Source organism: Neofelis nebulosa, chromosome 13 (genome assembly GCF_028018385.1).
Source record: "Neofelis nebulosa isolate mNeoNeb1 chromosome 13, mNeoNeb1.pri, whole genome shotgun sequence".
Lineage (NCBI taxonomy): Eukaryota > Metazoa > Chordata > Mammalia > Carnivora > Felidae > Neofelis > Neofelis nebulosa.
This window is the reverse complement of record NC_080794.1, coordinates 41,129,671-41,150,757: the sequence shown is the minus strand read 5'-3', so window position 1 is coordinate 41,150,757 and position 21,087 is coordinate 41,129,671. Positions and strand designations below refer to the sequence as shown.

Genomic DNA, 21,087 nt, shown 5'->3' with positions numbered 1-21,087 from the left:
ATCCCAGCCATTATTCTTGTTTAGTTCTCCATCTGAACTTCAGATTCAATTTTTCTAGTTTAAAAGGAATAAAAAAAAAATCCCTGGTAATCATATAGTCTTATATGTTTTATGTTTTAACAACAAAAACAACCACATTGACATATTTATGGTTTTGAGTATTCATAGAAAATAATATGGGAGGTCTGTCCATATCTTCAAACATTCTTTTGCATCCTTCTAGAAGGTTTTCAAGTTTTCTTAAGATATTGTATGTTTTTGTTTATGATTATAATATTCTCAATTTAATATCTTTTATGTTTCTTCTGTAAATGGTGTCTTTCATTCAAAATACTCTCCAAGTGGTTTTTGTTCTACTATTAAAAGGCTAGTGATTGTATATTAACTTTATGCTTTACTCCATCACTGAATTCTCTTATTAGTCTTTCAGTTGGTTCTCTTGAGTTTCCAACCGCCAAATCAAATAAAGTCATCTGTAAGCATGACAGTTTTGCAATACACTTTCCATTTTCATGCCTGTTGTTTCTTTCTCCTGTCTAATCACATTGGTATTTCCAGCATAACATTACATAATAGTGGTGGTAACAGATACTTATCTTGTCCTTACATTAATAAAACTACTTCTTAAGTTTGCCCATAAAGTTTGATATTGGCTTGTGGACTGAGATGATGTGTTTTATCACATTAAGGATGTATACATCCATTTTTATATGGTTTTCATCAAGAATGGTTATTGAATTTGTCAAAGTTCTTTCAGCATCTATGGAATTATGGTTTTCATCTTTAGATCTATTCAAAAGATTGAATAAATGGATATTTTAATTTTGAAATTTCATTGGATATTTGGAATAAAGTTCAGTATGCCATGATGCTTTGCTCTGCTGTTTATGCTGGTGGATGTTGTTTATAATTATTTTATTTAGAATTTTTGTACCTATATTCATTGCTGAGATGAGTATGTAGTTATAGTCTCCATAATGCTTGTCAATTTTCTGTAAATATTTTATGTACTTCATAAAAAGAATTTAGAAGCACTTCTTTATCTATGCTCTCAAATAGTTTAAATAGCTTTGGAATCACCTCTGTGGTATGTACAAGCACCTTAGACCAACTCATATGAGTCAATTGTGCACACCTCTTCCCCACTCCACACTGAGTGAGGTCTTGGAGATAGCTTGGAATCAGTCATGGTGGGAATATTTATGCCAAAGAAATTGGCAAACACTATACATCAAGGTGTTTTTATTTTTTATCATAATTATCATCATCATCATCATCATTATGTGCATAGATGCAGTTGTTATACATTTATAAGAATCATCATCTTTCACCAAATCACCTTCTATTCTAAAGTTTGGTAAAATTTTCCTATAAAACCACCTGCACTGGACAGTTTTGTGTGGGGATTGTGAGAGGTCTTTATGCACTTTCTTTATTTTCCTATGGAAATAAATATTTCAATTTTCTATCTCTTCTGGAGTCAGTTTAGGGAAATTTCATTTTTTAGAAAATTATCCACTTGATCTAGATTTTCAATATTTGCACAAAATTCAACAAAGTTGGTTCTTATGATTCTTTTCTGTGACTTTTCATTTTATGTTTTGTATATTTGTATTTTCTTTTAATTTTCCTTAATATGGATTTTTAAAAATCAGCTTCTGAATTAGTTATTATAGTGTTTTGTTTTATAATTTATTTATATCTTTTTTTAGCTTTAATAACTAATCCCTTCTGCTCTCCTTTGGTTTACTTAGCTGAGTGTTTGAGTCAGATGCTTCATTTATCTTTTGCATTCTTCTGCTTTTAATACATGTACTTAAAGACATGTTCTGTTTTCTTCTCAGAATGGCCTTAGATCTATTTCATAGTTTCTGACAGGTAATGGCTTCATTATCTCATATTTCTCTGGCTGTTCTACAATTTGGGCTTGTATGTTATCTTTGACTTGAGATTTAAGAATATTAAAAATTTGAATGGAAGGGCTTTTTTCAGTATGATTTTATTATCAATTGTTAGTTTCATCACCTGGTGACCTCAAAGTTTTTATACTTCTTCTGCTTCCTGAAATTTATTAAAATTTGTGACCCACTATATTATTGTGGAAGACTATACTTCCTGAAAATGATCAAAGTAATATTTCTGGTTTCATGTGCTCTTCTAGAACTTTGCTACTCCCCAGCAAAAGGCAGAATCTACTTTCCCTTCCCTTAAACCTGAGGAGGACTTTGGTGACTGCCTTGATGAACAGAATGTAGTTAAAGTAATGCTACATGAATTCTTAAGACATAGATCATAAAAGACAATATGGCTTCTGCCTGGCTCTTACTCTTTCTTGAGAATCTTTTGTCCTTTGAATTCAACCACTATGCTATGAGGAAGCCCAAACATGCATATATGGGAAGACCACATGGACCTTCACATGGAAAGAAACTGAAGTTCCCAGCTGATAGACAGCATCAACCATGAAGCATATGCGTATACCAATTCTCAGATGATTCTAGTTCCTAGACTTTAAGTCTACTATTGAGGCCCCAGACATTACAGAGCAGATGTAAGTCATTCCCACTGTCTTCTGTTAGAATTCCTGACCCACAGAATCTTTGAACATAATAAACCATTGTCCTGTCCTATCTTATGATTTCTTTGTCTCATTTAATGCTCTTTTGCTTAAATTCTACTTTGTGGTATTTAGATTGTAAACCCTGCTACAATCCCTGTAACCTCTGGTTCTATGCTTTTCTTTAAACTGTTCTGAGTCAATTTGTTACTTTTTCTCTTATCCAACACAGAGAATTGAAATTTGCCTTATGATTCAACCTGAAAGTATTTTAAATAGGTGAATTAAGCACACTTACATTTTATCCTATTACAAATATGATGGGTCTTAGTTCTGTCATGTTATATTTTATATGGGCAGAGCTACATAGTTGTGACAGCTGTCTTCTGTCTCACAAAGCCTAAAATACTTGACATCTGATCCTTTGCAGAAAATATTTGCTATTCCTTGATGTAAATCATAATACTGATTACAAATAATGTTCTATTTACCAATCATTATTGCTCTTTGTTGTTGTTGTCCTTGTTGTACCTCTTATTGCTTAGGCTAGCATTTCCAGGGGAATGTAGAATACTTCTTTCTTGCTTATTTAAGAACTATAATGGGAATGTTTTTAACCCTTTGTTCTTCTCTATGCAGGTTGCTGTAGGTTTTTGGCAGATAATTTCAATCAAGTTAGAGAAGTTGCCATTGTACTCCTTAATTGTTAAGAGATAAGAACAGAAGAGTTGCTAAATTTCATGAGATTTTTTTCTTTTGCATCTATTAATATGACCACATATATTCTTTTGTTTTTTAATATGCCAATATGATAAGTTTACTGATAAGTTCTAATAATAAATTAAACTTTCCATTTTGAGATAAATCCTACTTGGTCATGAGGTGGTATATTTTTTATTACTACATCCTAAATCTTATTGTTAATTTCTCACAGAGGGCTCTTTTACTCACATTTGTAAAAGACATTGACCTACAGTTTAATTTTCATGTGTATTCATCATCTTGTTTAGGTCAGTTATGGAATCAGATGAAATGAATAATGTTCAATGGTTTTCATTTTCTGGAATAAACTGTAGGAAGTTTCTTCTCTTTGGGGGATATACGACTATTTTTTCAGTTTCCTCTATAATCTTTTTCTCTATTTAAATTTATATTCCTTCTTGAGACAATATTGGTAACTATCATTGCCTTAAAATTGCGTATTTTAGATTTTCAAATTTGATAAAAACTCCAGTTTTCAATCTTCTCATTACTAATGTTATGGAATTCATCTCTATTTTTTTCTTAGTTAGATCTGCTAGGCTCATCTTTAAAAAAAAAACAACAAACTGTTGGTACTGTTGATAAAGTATATTGTATACTGTTTATATTTTATTAAGTTTTGGTTTAACGGAGTCATTTCTTATGTCATTGGGTTTGTTGTTGCTTAATTAGGATTTTTGGAAACAAAGCCCATTTTAAAAAATTTTTAATTCTTTGTTTCATTTTTATATTTCCAAGAGAAAAAATCCTTTAATTACATCTTGGGCTATATCCCACAATTTTTTAATATACCATAGTGCTGTCAACTTCCATTTACCTTTATGGAGTAATTTATGTTTATATTTCCTCATAAACCTAAATGTTTCATTTATTTCTAATTCTGTAAGGCTTTTTCTTTCCTTTACCTTGCATTTGTTCCCCCCGCCCATGTCTTCTTTTGTGAAGCTGATTTCTAATTTTACTGAGCTATGATCAATTAATTTGAAGTGGGCATATTACACTTTGACTCAATTTGTGGGTAGTTTTTGTGACTGTCCTATGTATTTTGCAAAAGAATGTTCATTGTTTTCTGTTTAATAAAACATACATGCTGTGAAATATCTGTTCAGTTAGCTGTCATTTTCTAAGGGAAATATGCTAAAGTTTTCATCTGAGATTGTGACTTTATCAAGTATTTTTGTCAAGTATTTCTAGAAGCTTTGCTTTATGTATTTCAAAGCCATGTTGTTAGATGTATTGAGTTTCATGAATTTTATAGCTTCCTATTTTATCTTCTGAGTTACATAAAATATCCCTCTTCATCATTTCAGTAATCATCTTGAGCTTTATTTTCTCTGATATTAACATTGTTACTACTGGGTTTCATATTTAGCATGCATCTAGTTTTGTTTTGTTTTTCCCAAATTCCTGCATTTTTTAAAGCTTCCTATGTCATTTATTGTATTTATTTCTTTAAAAAGCATTTTATTTTATATTTCATTTTTTACCAAATCTGGGAGTGCTCTTTTAATTTAGTTCATCCTCATTTATTATGACTAGTACATTTGTACCAACTCTTGCCATCTTACTTTACTCATCAAGTTGCCCAGCCTTACTGCTCTGGTTTGAAGATAGCTCAGCCGAGTGATGTTTGCCAAGGATGGGGACAGGCATACATGATGTGGGAAACAAAGGCAGAAAGAAATGTAGATAAAATTAAATTTTCTTATAACCTGCAGTCCATTGACAAATACAGTAAAACCTTGGTTTGCAAGCATAATTTGTTCTGGAAACAAGTGTGTAATCCAAAATACTTGTAATCCAAGTTTGTAATCCAAAGCTAATTTCAAGAACCACTGGCTCAGTTGTGATAATGTGAAGTTCAGTGTCACATACTATTCATATTGCAAGACATCGCTCATTTATCAAGTTAAACTTATTAGAAATGTCTAATAAGTTGCAGAACAAGTTACTCAAAATCCAAGGTTTTACTGTACTTGAGGCAGGCAGAGTTTAACATTCCTTCAGGAACTCCCCAACTGTCTTAATGCTTTGCTAAAGGGAAAAACAACCTTAGCTTGACAATAGGGAGGCCTCAGGGATCCTGTGAGTCTTCTTTAGCATATGAAAGCCTTTTGGAAACTTCCCCTTGCCTTTACCTCCCCCAACTCCCAAGTACATTATCAGTCACTCCTCATAATCCCAGTGCAGCTCTTACTGCCCACAGATCCTGTCCCCATGCTTTAATAAAGCTACCTTTTTGCATCAAAGATGTCTCAAGAATTTTTTCTTGGCTGTGGGCTACAAACCCCAACACTTCAAGCCACATCATACAGATAGGGTGACCCATGTGACCATTCACTGTGGAGGTCTGACTTGTTGGCTGCTATGAAGCCCCCAGGAGTTCCCTGTGCCTAGCAAATTTCTGAAGCTGGGCCTACATTTTTTAAATCTCTTACATTGATCTCGAGCTGTGATGAATCTCTTCAATCCTATCCTTTTATCTATCTTGCAGAGAATCTACATAGGTTCTGATCTTCGTTTCCAGTTAATCATTGGTTTTGGTTTTTACTTTCCCCTATAGAAAGTAGAATCATCATTTCTATCATTTCAGTTAATGCCGTAAAACGACTTTCTGCCTAAGGGACAGTAAATGGCCTCTAAGATGCTATAAGTTCTGGCTTCTCATATTGTTCTTACTTCATCTATGCTTCCTTGACCACGTTCCTCCCCTGCTAGATTACTTACTCCAACCACACTGATCTCCTAGCTTCCCTTCACGTATTTCAGGCATGCTTCTACCTCAGGGCCTGTTCCATGCTCCTTCCTCAGCTTACGTCACTTTTCTCTCAGATATTCTCAGGTTTCCATCCCTCACTTCCTTCAAGTTATGACTCCAATGCCATTTTCTCAGTGGTGACTTCTCTGGCTATCAAATCTCAAATTACCAACATATTACTCCTTCATCTCTTTTTCCTGCTTTTCTTTTCATCTTCGTATTTTTGATACTCTATGCTGCTTTTATATTTTATCTTAATTATCCATCCTTTCTCTCACTAGAATATAAGCTCTTTGAAGACAAAGATTTTTGTCTGCTTTATTCATCACTCTTTCCCTAATGCTCAGAGTGGTGTGGCTTGAAGTGTTGGGGTTTGGAGCCTATGGCCAAGAAAGAATTCTTGAGACATCTTTGGTGCAAAAAGGTGGTTTTATTAAAGTGTAGGTATCATAGGAAAAGATAGGATAAAATAAGCATATAGGGAAAGATTAGGACCTGAGATCCCCACCCAGGGAAAAAACACATATTTTGGAATAATGCTGAGAGTGCCTGAGCAAGGCAAACCCCCTCAGGTGTAAGGTTCCTCTTTTTATTATCATTATTTTTTAATGCTTATTTATTTTTGAGACACACACATACACACACACACACACACACACACACACACACACACACACAGATACAGAGCATGAGTGGGGGAGGGGCAGAAAGGGAAACACAGAATCCGAAATAGGCTCCAGGCTCTGAGCTGTCAGCATAGAGCCTGACTGGGGCTCGAATGCACGGACCCGAGATCATGACGTGAGCTGAAGTCACACGCTTAACCAACTGAGCCACCCAGGCACCCTAGTTCCTCTTAAGAATGTAGGAGACCCTACCGACTCCCTCTCAGGTTTTCCTCAAGAATTTGACAAAAGACCAAACTAAAAATAAGTAGTAGACCACAAAACGTATGACCCACAAGGAATGATATGACCATAGTCTGACTCCTCCTCACACAATGGAATGGAGTCAATCAGGAATGGAGTCAATCAGGAATGGACAACCCAACACCTAGAGTTATGAAGCCAATAAGGGTAGAACCTGAGAAGGAACAAGGGGGAACGGAAGGGATGCGCTGACCAAAACAAGGACCCTTGCCTATAGTCACGGGCATTCACTTTCAAATGCCCTCCTCTGTAAAAGAGAGATTTCATACTATTCTTCCCATCTGATCTTATACTCTAATAAACTTTTGCTTGCTGCTCATTTTGTGTCCACCTCTTCATTCTTCAAAGCAGTGAGATAAGAACCCCGGGTATTGAGATAAAATATCCTGCAACACTGGGACAGGATCCATGGGCAGAAAGAGCTACACTGGAGTTGTGGCAGATGACTGATTATACATCTTCAGGTTGGGAGGGGCCCAGGAATAGTGTAAGTCTGTAAGGAATTGTTGAAGCAAGGTTTCCAGGACCTCAAGGGGCTAGCAGCTGTTAGGAAAAGGTCATTTATTACTGTTCAGTAAAACCTCAGTCATGAGATCCTTCAGATTTATATCAGTGGGCCATAAGCTTGGACTATGATTGCCAACCTATATCTTGGGGTGGGGGAGCATTGGGGTAGAGATAAAGGACGTTTCCAAAGCAATTTTTAAATGTTTAAAGTAGTCTTACAGGATCCTGGGGCGTCAGGATAATGTTAAGCTAATATTGCCTTTTGCCCTTAGCAAAGAGTCATCATCAAGGGAGTAGAGTTCCTGGAGGAATGTCACTCTGCCTGTTTCAAGGACTTGTCAATGGGCTGTAGGCAGTAAGGAAATTCAGTTTTTCATTTACCCTTGTTTTCCACATCAAGAATACTGCTTGGCACACAGTATGTGTTCAGTAAATAGCCCATGAGTTAATAAATATCTAGGGATTCAGAAGAAGAAAAGGAGGCTGGAGAACATGTTCTTTGTGCTGTCTGTGTTCTCATTGTGCCTTACACTCTTGCACATATGCCACCATTTACTGCTCTGCCTAACCTGTTCTCCAGGGGACCTTGGCAGTTTGTACATACGAAGTTCCGGAAAGTTTCCAAAGGAGCAGATGAAGAAAGAGAGAAATAATACATAAGAAGGAATGCTCTCTTGAGAAGACAGTTTGTGGGGAGGATGGTTATATGGGTTACCTTAATCAAAAACAAAGAAAGGGACTGCATCTTATCCTTTTTGACTATTCTTGATTTTGGAGAAACTGATGAAATAGAGCAAGATAAATAAAGGAATAAAGAGCTAATCCACAGGAGAGAAGACTGTTTTTATTGCTCTTACACAGATGTCTGTCCTTACAACACAAAAAAGTTTTTTTCTTTGGGGGAGGGTGGGAATAAGAGTAGGGGAGCTACAATTTAAATTGGAATCTCTAGGCAGTCTGTGTTTAGGAATTAGCATTGCATTATTTTCCTGGCTCCCCACCCCCTCTTGTCTTTTAGTTGAGGAACAGTTGCCCTGGAATAGCACATAGAGTTTGCATTAGCATCCCTGAGGATAGAACTTTGACCCCACAGACTAAGGAAGCTACAAATGGAAAATTCCAAGTTGCTGTACTCTTTTATTTTCATGCTAATGCTTCTGCAGAGAGTATTTAAAGAAACAGATGCACAAGAATAATAAAGAGTTGAGGACTAAGAACGCCTCTGACAACAGTGGAGTGTTTTTCCAGCAAGTTCTTATATCTGTCTGTGCTTGTACAAATCCAGAGGGCTCAAGGTGAAACCCTGTTTTACTTTATGATAAAGCCAGACTAGCATAGATATGGAAAACCCTGGGTCTGGGTTTCAAATCCTGATTGGATTTGAAAGCTGTATGTTTCATTTTACTTCCTTCAGGCTACACTATTCAATTCCCAAAGACAGATGAGCATATTCTTCAGTAAAAGCCTTTGGGGAATGGTGATTTTCCAATCTCCCTTGCCAATTGTCACTCTAGTTCAACAATACTCATCCTTTCCTCAAATCCAGCCTGGATGGTACCCGCTGTAATTTCAGTCCCCCTGGCTATTTCCATTGTATTCCCTACAAGAAGAAAAACTTCATCTTTTCCTTAGAATAACTTCATCCTGGGTATAAATCCTCAAGTAGAAGACATATCAGAGCACTACACTCTGCAAAGCCAGATAGTTTCAACATTTTTCTCTTAATATGCAAACAGACATATTTTACTTTAGGACAGACATGTTTCACAGAGGAGAAGATCCTTAGAAAGGTAAAATCATCATATCTAACCCTGCTTTAAAATTATTTCTCTCACACACCCCTCAGCTGGACTATGGCCAGAAATTAAACAAGAACTCTACTTGGTCTCTTCCCAAATTCTCTTTCACACCCTGAAACCACCCAGGGAGACTTCCTCCAGGTGCATCATCTATACAGATGGTTTCCTTCCAGGGGTGGCTTTAGAATTTTTTATATTCAAAGTCCACAGGAGCAATAATTAGGTGGGAATGGGTGAATGGAGACAGAGAGGATGGAGGGTCTGTTTTGAAACTGCATTTCTCTATCAACTACACATTTCTCTTTCTTGGTTTGTAGGTTTATAAGAGGTGATTAGAAGAAAGCACTCTCAGCCAGTTGGAAGTAGGGAGTGGGCAGAGTCAAGCCTTTTCTATATGTCAGAGTAGAAAGAACTTAGAAATGGCGACTCCCAAGTGATGTGATAAACCCAGCTTTCTCCTTTCACCCAAGGCTACATCCCAACCCTCTGCTCTTCTCTCATGTTCCCTCCTGTGTACTCTTGTAGCTTGACCTCTGTTCTCTGTGTGCAGAGCCTCATTTCTACAGTTAGACTACAGGATTCCTGAAGGCAGATCCCGCGGCTTCTTGTGCATCTCCCACAACCCCCAGTGCAGGGTTCCTCCCAAAAGAAAAAAAAAGTGGTTGGCCGACTGATTGAAGAAACAGAAATAGGCCTCTGCAGTGACCTGAAGCATATGGAATTCTGATTAAGGGAAGTGAAAAGTCAAAAAGCCCAATATTGCACTCTTTATAAAGTATACGTATCCCAACAAATCCGAGGTTATTGGAAAAGTAACAGCCTTCTCCCCTGGCCAGCCCCAACCAAAAATTTCATTAGAATGGATAAAGAAGCAGAGCAGTAAATATTAATGGGTAGGAGGGGGAAGCTGGAGGACAGCAGGCTGAACTGAGCAGGTGTTCACCTCACTCAATTTCAATCCGTTTGCAGCCAACAACGTCATTGTTTGGCCTTCTTGAGCTCACCGACAGGCCATTTTTCATGATTTTACCATTTCTGGCCAAATGCAAACTTTTTAATTAAATGTACCACATGATTCCAGATGTTTGTTTATTTGTTCCAAAAAGGTTGTAAAATCTCTACATGAGGAAAAACCTGGGGCAGGGGTAAAGTTTTCTATAAGATATAGGGAAACAAATTAATTAGAACCGGGATGGGGAGGTGAATGCTGGGCAGAGCTCTCAGCAGAACAATCTAGACCAAAACCATTGGCTTCAAATAGTTCTTCTTCCAGAAACCCAAGATTTTGGAATAAACATGTTGGGCACTTATTAGTTTTTTTTGTTTGTTTGTTTGTTTTTGTTTTTTTTTTTTTTTAAAGAATGTAGCTCATCTGGAGCCAAAGATCAGAATGAGAACAAATTTTTGTGGCTGCTTTGCCTGCTTATTGTATGTTTGTTCCTGTTGCTATGAGCTCCACTACATTAATTCTGGCAGACTCCCATTTAACAGGCTAGATTATAGCTCATGCATGAGTGGTAGGGAAGCATTCTGCAAGGTGAGAAGAAAGAAGGGGGATACCAGCAGAGACCACTGCTTCCCATACACCCTGACAGCGTCCTCACAGTCTTCTGTTCTCTTGTACTCTCTGTCTCTAAACATAATCAGTCATTAAGTCAGTCTATTGCATTTGCTACAGAATGTTTCTCATATCCCTACCCTTCTCTGTTCCTCCAACCAGCCAGCCACTCCAGGGTCTTCATCATCAACGCTAGATTATTTCAACATTATCCTGATACTGGGCTCTAAATTTTCGTTTCAAAAGCCAACATCAGAAATACTTTGAATAATGTGGGGAGGAAAGGCACCAACTGTCCATTTTCTCTGATGCCTGAGCCAGAGATACCCTATGACCAAACCATCAGCAACCTTAAACAACAATTCCATGGTGGTTGGAAGGTTACTGTTACATTGCCGTCTCCCTGCTCCACTGGAAGTGCCCTGGCCCCAGCTGTCTTCCCCATCTGTTACCAAGTTGTTTCCTAAATTGCCTTTGTTAGAAACCTGCTCTTCGGAAGCAGCAGTCTGCAGTCACATAGCCTGGTATCAAGAAATCCAAAGTTTCCAAAACTTTGACGCCATCCCACAGTGGCCGCCTCAATTCCAGACTTTTCTTTCCAACTCCCTCCTCACACCGTTTGCAGATTAATAATCCAAAAGAACAGCTTTAAATCAAATCTAGATGCTTTTGCCTATTCAAGACCTGCCATAATCCATCCTACAAACCTAACCTCACTTCTGACTTTTTCAAAGCCAGACCCCTTCCTCTAGTCAGTTCTATCTGTTCTTACATTTGTGCTTCTTCTTTACCCATATCCCCCCCTTTTTTTTTTTCTTTCTTTCTGGAATACCTTTCTTCTGCCTTCCATCTACTCATGCCGTACTTGCCTTTCAAAGCTCAAGACCAATTCTGCCAAACAGCCATGCCTGACTATTCTAACATTTATTGATTCCCAACTTTTCTAAACATTTACAACATTTAAGGTTTTACCATGTCAGGCAACTTTTACTTATATAATATATAATATCTAGCTTGATTGGCATTGCTTCATTTTGGTATGTCCTCAATCAAACCATAAATTCTTAGAAGACAGATACCATGCTCTCTATCCTTCAGTTTTTCCACAAATGCTAACATATGCTTTGTACACAGTGGATACTAAGTAAAGACATTGGATGATGGAAAAACTCCTTACGTGAAGGTGGTGAGAGCAGCATCTGTCATTGCATAAGTTATATTTCACCATGTCTCAATTCTTCACTTGTAGTGAAAGGGATTAGAAATAGCCCATGACTCTAAAACTTCAAGACATTTAGAATCTTCAATCATGTCAATCCAAGACTCTCCATTTTTAAGGCAGAGGGACATATTTTCACCATAATTTTTAAAAAATGTTTATTTATGTATCGAGAGAGAGAGAGGGCGGGCAGGAGAGGGAAAGGGGAGGGTCAGAGAGAGAGAAAATGAATCCCAAGCAGGTCCTGTGCTGGCAGCAGAGAGCACAGAGACTGACATGGAACTCAAACTCACAAACCCTGAGATCATGACCTGAGCCTAAATCAAGAGTCAAACACTTAACCAACTAAGCCACCCAGGTGCCCCTTCACCACCATTTTTTATTTGGACTGGTTTTTTAGGGGAAGGGTTATCTCTTATCCTGCAGAAGTAAAGTTTGTTCCTGTTGGGAATACAAGGCATGACTCCATTTTTGCCTCCTTACTTTGCTGCTGGAACAGAAGAGCCAAATTCGTAGCCCCTCTGTGTCTATGAGTGCACAACAATTCTGCCCAAAGAGTAGAAATAAAGCAATCATGGAGACTGCAAATGAAAAATCATCCTTGGAGAAAAAAAGATAGGTTATGGACCCCTATGGATTTCAAATGCTTAAAGGAGGTTGCTTAAAGTTCCTGGCTGAAGTCCATGCCAGTCTTGGTAATAGCCGAACGGATTCATCCATCTTCAGATTCCACTTGGCTTGCTCTTCCATCACTGCCACCTTCCCAGACAGCGAGCACACACATGCACATCTATCTATATATATGCGGAAGTTTTAATCTACACTACCCTCCATTCCAATCCACCCAGCCCTGCTCAGTACAGAGTGAAGCTATTGACCCTGCAAAGCAGCAGAAAGATGAATTTGATGACCCAGACTAGAGTTTTTAAACCATTTCAGCAAGGTCTAGAATCAAAGGAAAGTACAATTTATTCAGCACTTAGTAAAGTCCTTTTACTTTGGAACAGAGCGCACACACTGAAAATAGACTCCCACTGCCACGCAGATAAAATAAACCTGTCAACCACCACTGTCAAATCACTAGTCACCTCGATTAAATAAAGGAAACTTTAGCATCTCTCAGCATCTGAGAATTCCACCAAGATTATAAGCCCATAAAAGCATTATGAAGGAAAGAAAACTAAAGTAATGGGTTCTGTTGAAATGTCATCAGAGGAAGCATTTTACATAATTAGAAAATGCTAATAATAGCTCTGCACAAGGAACCAACACACTCTTCCCCTCACAGCCAGGGCAAAGCCATGGCATGGAGTCTGAAAGAAGAGAGCTGAGGCCATGCACTTATGTAGCAGGACCCACAGAAGAAACACGTTCCTGTCAGCAAGGAGGCCATCCTTGCCAATTGCTAAAGTTATTTTCTTTTTCTTTTTTCTTCTTGCTCACTCCCTCCCATTCTCTCTCTCTCTCTTTCACAGTTTTCAATACACTTTCCATGGAGAAGAGCTGGATCTGCCATGCTTCTGTGAATCTTCAATGACTCGGTGATGTTTTTTGAGAAATTATCCAATAGTTAGCTCCCTTGAAAAACTAATCAAAATATTTAGGAAGACAGAAAGCAATAAGTAAGCAGGCTGCTTTAGTCATAGGGTCTGATCTCAGGTGGGACCTACCTGGCAAAGTCACCATAACCATCAGATTGCTTATTTCATCTTTTTAAATGGTCAATGAGGACCAACAAGCAATAGGCAAAAAGATACCTTAATGCTGACCTATTAAGATAACCTAAATAAATGTATTTATTTTCATTTAGTCTGTGCTCTTATTCTGTGTAGATTTTGTTTATAACAATCAAACCTACTTAGGTTTCATGTCCCCTGTGGGATGACATAGCAAGACGTGAGGACCATAAAAAACAAACAAACAAACAAAAAACAGGAAAAAAAATTTAAAAATTGTCTGAAAGAGACAGATTACCTCCAAATCCTCTAAGCCTAAAACAAATTGTAATGAGAAGTTTGGTTATCAAGCAGCCCCATCTTGAACCCTCCCGAAAGTATTCTGCTCATTGGCATGCAGGTTTTCTGGCCAACATCTCCCCATCCCAAACATCTTTGTCTACATTGCCACATCTTCACACACATCCATTCATTTTCTTCTTATTCATTTCATTTTGACTTATTTAAATAGTTGAAGCAAAACACTCTATTTATGGCTTCTGTGAAAACATATTTTATATCTCATGCTAAAACTGTTAAGAAAATAAAAAAAATGCCTGCTGTTTTTCTTTCTGTCTTTTTCTTCTTATTTGCATGGCACACATTTTGCTGCTTCATGGAGATATACAGAAAAATCAATTCCTAAGCATAAAATGCAACTCACATTAAGGAGACTGCAAACGATAACTAATTATGATGAGTTGCTATGTAAATCATTCAATGGCAATCCCAGCAATCAATTTCAAACACAAATAGACCAAGCCCCTGGCTGCAGAAGAGGATGAACACCTACCAAATGTGTCAGAGATAACGGCAAGATTGCCAAGGTTGGTTGGAAGTAGGTTGGCAACCATCTCCAAGCAAGTTTCCATAGATTTCCTCTTGGTTTCTTGCATTCTTTCTTTCATACACTTAAAGTCCAATGCTTAATACAACAAGGTAACTATGGCATATTTTCAAGACTGTATAAGCATCAGGGAAAAATAATAATTCAGGGATGTTCACTGGACTTGCAATAACTTTGCAAAATGTGCATACAAATGCACCGTAATGGGGCCTTTGGTGTGATAGCTACTGGCCATGTCAGATTATGGGATACGTGTGGGATTGTCTGTTCTAACCTGGCATCACCACCACCCTCTACTAAGGTTTTCTCTGCAGCTCAGAGGAGGAACTAGAAACTGCATTTCTGAGACTTCCCTTGGTGCATGATTCTACATTAGACAGAGCCAAACAGAGACACTGGAGTATGACTTGGAAATCCAGAGAGAAAGAGGAGCAGGGCAATGTCTGGGCAGTTCTAATGTTTGAAGCAGTGTCCAAGTGAACTTCTTTAGAGTCACTCCCACAGCAGCGCTGCACATAGAGAATGTCACTAGGAGGTTCCCAGGCATTCCTGACATGTGCAGAAACTTCAGCAAGCTCTCAAGGATCACCAGCCTCGGTGTGAGGCTGGGACACTGAGTGGGGTCTTCCCTGACTGGATAAGGCTCTCTCTCATTCCTCACATTAAAACCCTTCATGATGTGAATATATAGTGGGTCTTCTTTTTTCCTATCTGAATACAGACTGATGCCATAGCATTCTCCCCTTTGGTTTTTCAAACTTTCTCTGCTCTTGAATTTATAGACTTGTAATTTAAAAGAAGGGAGGGAAGGAAAGTAACACAATTGTTTTGACAAAAACAGGCAAGGATACTATAATACTTTGCTGCAGCCTTAGCAAAGGATTTGGAAATTCACCCCTGGCAGTGGCCATTTCCAGGCCATTTCTCTGCCTGTACTTTCTTATTCCCTCCAGCACAATGCCACGGTCAGTCCTGTATTTGCTTCAGATGTCCTGTGTGAAGGACACATGTCAGGGGTGGCCTGGGAGTCAAGGACACAGAACTCTGAATATTTTTTTCCCTGCCTCTGTCAATGAGTGACTTAGTCTTCCCCAGCAGTTCTTGGCGCCTTCCTCTGTTAAATGGGGATAATAATATTTATTCTTCCTACTTTATAGGGTTGTCTTGAGTATGATATGGTCTATTCACTAAACAGAAATGTTTACCCCAAAAGACACAGTGGTCTATATAAATGCAAATTCCATTTCTAACAGCTACCAGATAAAGAGTGGCAATACCTGGCAGGCAGGTGTATGTCCTATGCACATATTTAAAGAAACATTTTTCTAACACTTCAACACTCCTCATAATGTGGATACCCAATAGAGGATATAGTAAGTAGACTGCCACTAGGTATCAACTGGGATCATTGACACAGCCGCGTGGTCCCTGTACTCTAAAGACATACTCAGACCTAGAGCTGAATTCTCAGAGAGATTCAGGCGCACCATTCTAAAACCACATGTATATCACAGCCTGCATCTCATTGCAAGTCCAGCCCCTTCTTTGAAGCTTCTGTTCTAGTAAAATAATTCTATTAGTTGCTTTAATTCATCCTATTTCCTTCCTACCATCAAAGTACCAGACTTTGAAAACTATGACATAAAAATTATTATCTACTTGGAAGTTATACAATGTGGCTAAAATGCTGTCTGGCAATGAACCAATAGATATAGACCCAACCATGGTGATCTGGGGTTGTGAAAGCAACCAAAGTTGAGGTCTGAGGTCCACAAGGCTGGCCTTTCCTTCCAGTATCACTCACTCCCAAAGAAAGATGGGTCTCTTTTCTCAGACACAATCAAGTTATCTCACAGAGGCATCTAAATTACTGACTTTCGCCTCTCATCATTTACTGAACAAATATTAACCTGAGCTTCTATTAAGCAGGAAGCCCTGTGCTAGGCATTGCAGGCACAATGGTGAGCAAAGAGACACAATCTCCATCAATGCCTCTAAGACCTTATAGCCTATCCAGGAAGACAGTCCCCAAATAAAAGAGCACTGACCTAATATAAATGTGTGGGGTGGTATCAGAAGAGTCTTCCTTACAGCTGGGATATTTAAGCTGATACCTGTAGTATGAGCAGGAACCAGTGATGTGAAAGAGAAGAACAATTAGAATTTTTACTGCCCCTCAGGGAACTTTCATTTATGAAGAGTTCAAGATATACATACACTTCACCTCTATCACAAAAGAAGAATATAAACAATTGCACTAAGGAGAAAGAAGCAAATATTACAAGTACCTCAGGAAGAGGAAAAATCAATGTAAGAAACAATTTCTTATAAGAATCAAAAAGTACAGTGCATTATTATCCCTACAATGCATGGATTAGCTGTAAATTACAGATGCAAAATCCTTTGCATTTGAATCTACAGTCCTTAGGAAATGAATCTTGGGTTTATCAGACTCGACATTGGAAGTTACATAAAAGGACAAGCAAAGGGAAAATGGCATGTACAGAAAAATAGCAATTTGCACATGAACTACTGCCCACCAGTTTATGTAGTTGTTGGTGCGGAATGAAAAGAGATTGGGAACTGGATGAATCAAAAATTATTTGCAAATAGAACTTCCACTTAAGATTTTATAGACCAAGTTTCAGACATCATGGAGGATTTCACTTGGGAAAGAAATGATGTAATTTGCCTTCACAATGTGAAAGAGCCTCCCTGGATAAAGGTTTGTAAACTGTTTCCATAAAGGTATTAACAAATGATACTCAGATAGTTTGGTGGTTTATATGATCAGAAAAAAAAGAATAATTTCTTTAACTTAAATATAAAAAAGCAAAGTGGCATTACGTAGTCTCATTCCGGGTGCTGAAAAATCAGGCTTTCCTCACTTGTTATCATAGGATTCACGCCAAGCTAAAACATATCAGTCTCATCTCTTCCCTACATGGATCAGTCCAATAATAATTCAAACTTAATGAATTTCTCTGGCTCTCTCTTTACTGGTATCCACAAGACCACAGGCCCAAAGACCTGGCCACCATTTCATTATGTTCACTTTTTTCACTACCAGGTCCTTCAAACTAATCAAGCAACCGGCTCATTAAATGGATAAGGTATTCCTCAGTAAAACCGAGATATCTGTTGCTGGGTCCTTTAGATAACAACGTTCCCATAATGTTGGGCTCTGACATCATCAAAGGGCATTTGTTTTAACTCTAAACACCTTGGGCATTTTTCCATATTCCAAATATTACTCAACATACCTTCACAACTTGTAGTCTTATATTTCATTTCTTTAACGTTCAAATTTCTTGTTTTACTATTACAGTGAAATATGGTCCTATTATTGGAGATTATCATTCATCTCATTATGTCATTCTTTTGTGAAATCTCAATTTCATGGCTAGATCAACTTTTACAAGTGGACTTGGGGGCTCTGAGACTTCAATTCCTATGCAGTGTACTCAATGATCTATACAGTAAAAATACCTTTATTTAAATATAAGAAACCAATAAATAAATCCATGAGGATATAATGCTAGAGTTAATTGGTTATTCTGTCTAGATATGGTATTGTTATTCACCTAGAGGAACTCTCCACCTGCCCCCCACCAAAAAAAAAAAAAAAACCAAACCAAACCAAAACAAAAAACACCAGTCTCTAAAGGAATATGTTCAAGACTTCCATAAGGACATTCAGTGAGGGAGCTCTATTCGCGGTCCTCAAAATACAGCATGTGGGTAGCTGTTTGTTCTACCTGCCTTTGAACAAAGTTGATTTCCACAAAACTGACACCTAATGAACAGAATTCTAATTGAACCAAAATATATGCAAATGTAGAAAAGTCCTACTGTGCCCAGACAACAAATAGGCAACAAAGGTCCAAATCACAGACACCTGGAATCCTGCAATACACCCTTGATCATTGCCTGCAGAGTAGAAGTGTGCCATTTGCCCAGAGCCCACATGTCTTCTCAAGTGCCAGCTTCCCCACTTTCTGGGCATCTCTACAGCCTTTGTTCATGCCCATCCATCCTGCAAAGAAGGTGGGAGCTGGAACAGTCCTTATTCAGTGTTGCCTGAATGTATGAGGGGAGTTTCCCGCTTGGGGAAATGTTGTTCAAAGTATGGAATGCCCTCGATAAAAGCCTGTTCTTACTTAGATTGGAAGGCAGATTCACAATTAAGAAACATGCCTGTAGTCATAACCAGGATAAAAGGGGTAAAGCAGTTATACCACATGGCCTCGTGTCCCCCCGGTTCCAACAAAGGTGATCATAGAGTCCTTGGCCTAAGCAGACAGCAAAGGGATGAGGCATTTTTAAATTATATTCCATGTAGACTCTAGAAATGGTAGTAAGAATTCAAGTCTTCGGGAATACTGGGTAAGCCAAATTAATGTTTTTGAGGATCAGATAATTTAAGAAAAGCTGTGCATTGATCCTGGGCAATGTTGTTAGGCAAATTGGAATTCCTTTTAGTTGTAACATAGAGTTCATTCATTTTAAAATTACAGACTTAAACTATTCTCTCCAAACAATGATACTTTTACAAACATTAGTGAGTTTCTCAATTCTCTCCAACACTTTTGCTGCGGGTAATGATCTACTTAGTAATTTTTAAGTACTATAATCTCTTTACTTAAAAAAAAATCAAATCACAAAATTATATTATAGCATGGATTTATTTGCCTTCCCAGTAGACCGCCACTAAATTCTATTTAATATGAGTTAAAATCACTAGGTTTGACAGGTATGGTTTTCTCATCAAGACCTTGAAAAGCACTGTGTTCCTTCTAAAGTGCAGAGGCAGCAATAATGAGCCCAGAGCTCTGCACAGCCAAGTGTCCCTCCCTGTAACTACTAAGAGCAATAAAAAGCTGAGTTCCTACCTCGGTGATTGGTGAGATCCCTGGAAGCAGAAGGCAGGGGTGTATAGGGGTGCTCTGGAGGGGCCTCGACATGGTCACTGGAAGCCTGCGTAATAAAAGAACATGTCAACATGAAGTAACACCAGCCACTAAATACCTTCATTTACCAAACATGTCTTCTAGGGATCTGGGTCTGGAGGAAGTATTATCAACCAAGACTCTTCTTAGGAAGCAAGAGTTGTCTGTGCTGAGATGTTCTGGTGAGTGCAGGGTAGCATAGGAAGCTTTGAAGAGTCTCACTAACAGGTGAAAGGGCTCTGTGACAAAGGGATGGTTTGTTTATTGTGTTGAACTGAAAGGTGAGAAGGAGGAAGGAGAGAGGGTAAAGGTCACAGGCCTTCTTCAGGTGCTTCCCACAGATTCAGTGTTCACTGTGAGTAGATTTCTATGGAAACCAGTGAAGATGCTGGGCTTTGCCCCAGGGTGGATGGGGAAAAACAGGGCCAGTTTACGTGGGCCCAGTGGCATGGAGACACAGAAGCTCAGTAGCATGAACCGAAGGATATAAACCATTGTACACTGTGCATTTGGGGTTCTGGCTAAGTTTAACAACCACACTGAAAAACTCATCTGAAATTTGGTACATAATGGTCCCCAATAAAACTTTGCCATTCCAAAGCCTAAAAGAAAATGATATGAAATGTATCTGTGAAAATGGTTTTTTATTGTACACAAACAGCTCTTTAACCATCGAACTGTATATAGTGTGACCTGTATGGGTAAGAAGTGCTACCTTTCTTTCTCTGTAACTCTACAACTAAGGGGATGAAGCCAGGAAGAAAGGACTATGGCTGTGGAGTCAGGTGTCCCTCAGAACCCATGACCGTTCTGACACATTCAGTGTGGATACTTATAGCAAGAAGCATCACTATTGCAATTCTTACTGAGACTTCTGAATCAAATACTACTTTTTTTTTTAATATCCAAAAAAGAACATCTGCTAGGATCAAAATCCTAAGCTTACAACCTTTCCAAGCTTCAAAAAAAGTAAATTTCATTAATGCTACATTTTTCTTTCTGGAATAGGAAATATATTCTATGGGATATATTTGCCCTGCTTGGAGCAGGCCTTTTCTCCAAAGAGATTATCTACATTATAGGAATCAAAGCTAAGTAGGAGATTAGACCTACTTGCTAGAAAAACCCTTTAAACCCTGCTTCTGACATTTGAGATGTTTGATTAAGCAGCTTTCAGTGGAGACTTTACAGAAAGAGTTCTGAATGGAGCAAAATCAGAAGCTCTGTCCCTAAGGTAGAGACAGATTTCAGGTAGCACAACTTCACTCCAGCTCCAAGGGAAACATGTGGTGTTTAAAGCTTGATGTGAGGGTACTGGGTCCTGAAAGATAAAAGTTCAGTCACCAAGAAAAATGTTTTAAAAAGTAGATAGGACTTGCTAGATACCATATCATTAGATACTTAGGACACTGCAGAAATTAGATTAATTTTCAAATACTAAAGTCACCACATATCCCTCCATTTGGCATTCAGGGTCTCTTGCAATC

General features: G+C 38.2%; 1 protein-coding gene across 10 annotated transcripts in view; it reads right to left on the bottom strand.

Annotated features, from left to right (window-relative positions):
- Positions 1–21,087, bottom strand: part of LRMDA (leucine rich melanocyte differentiation associated) — a 1,033,502-nt gene that overhangs the window by 182,809 nt on the left and 829,606 nt on the right. For all 10 annotated transcript variants that reach the window (XM_058698400.1, XM_058698407.1, XM_058698406.1 and 7 more), the window contains one exon: positions 19,544–19,628. In XM_058698400.1, coding sequence (XP_058554383.1) covers positions 19,544–19,628 — 85 coding nt within the window. Of the gene's footprint in view, positions 1–19,543; positions 19,629–21,087 lie in introns of those variants that run through there.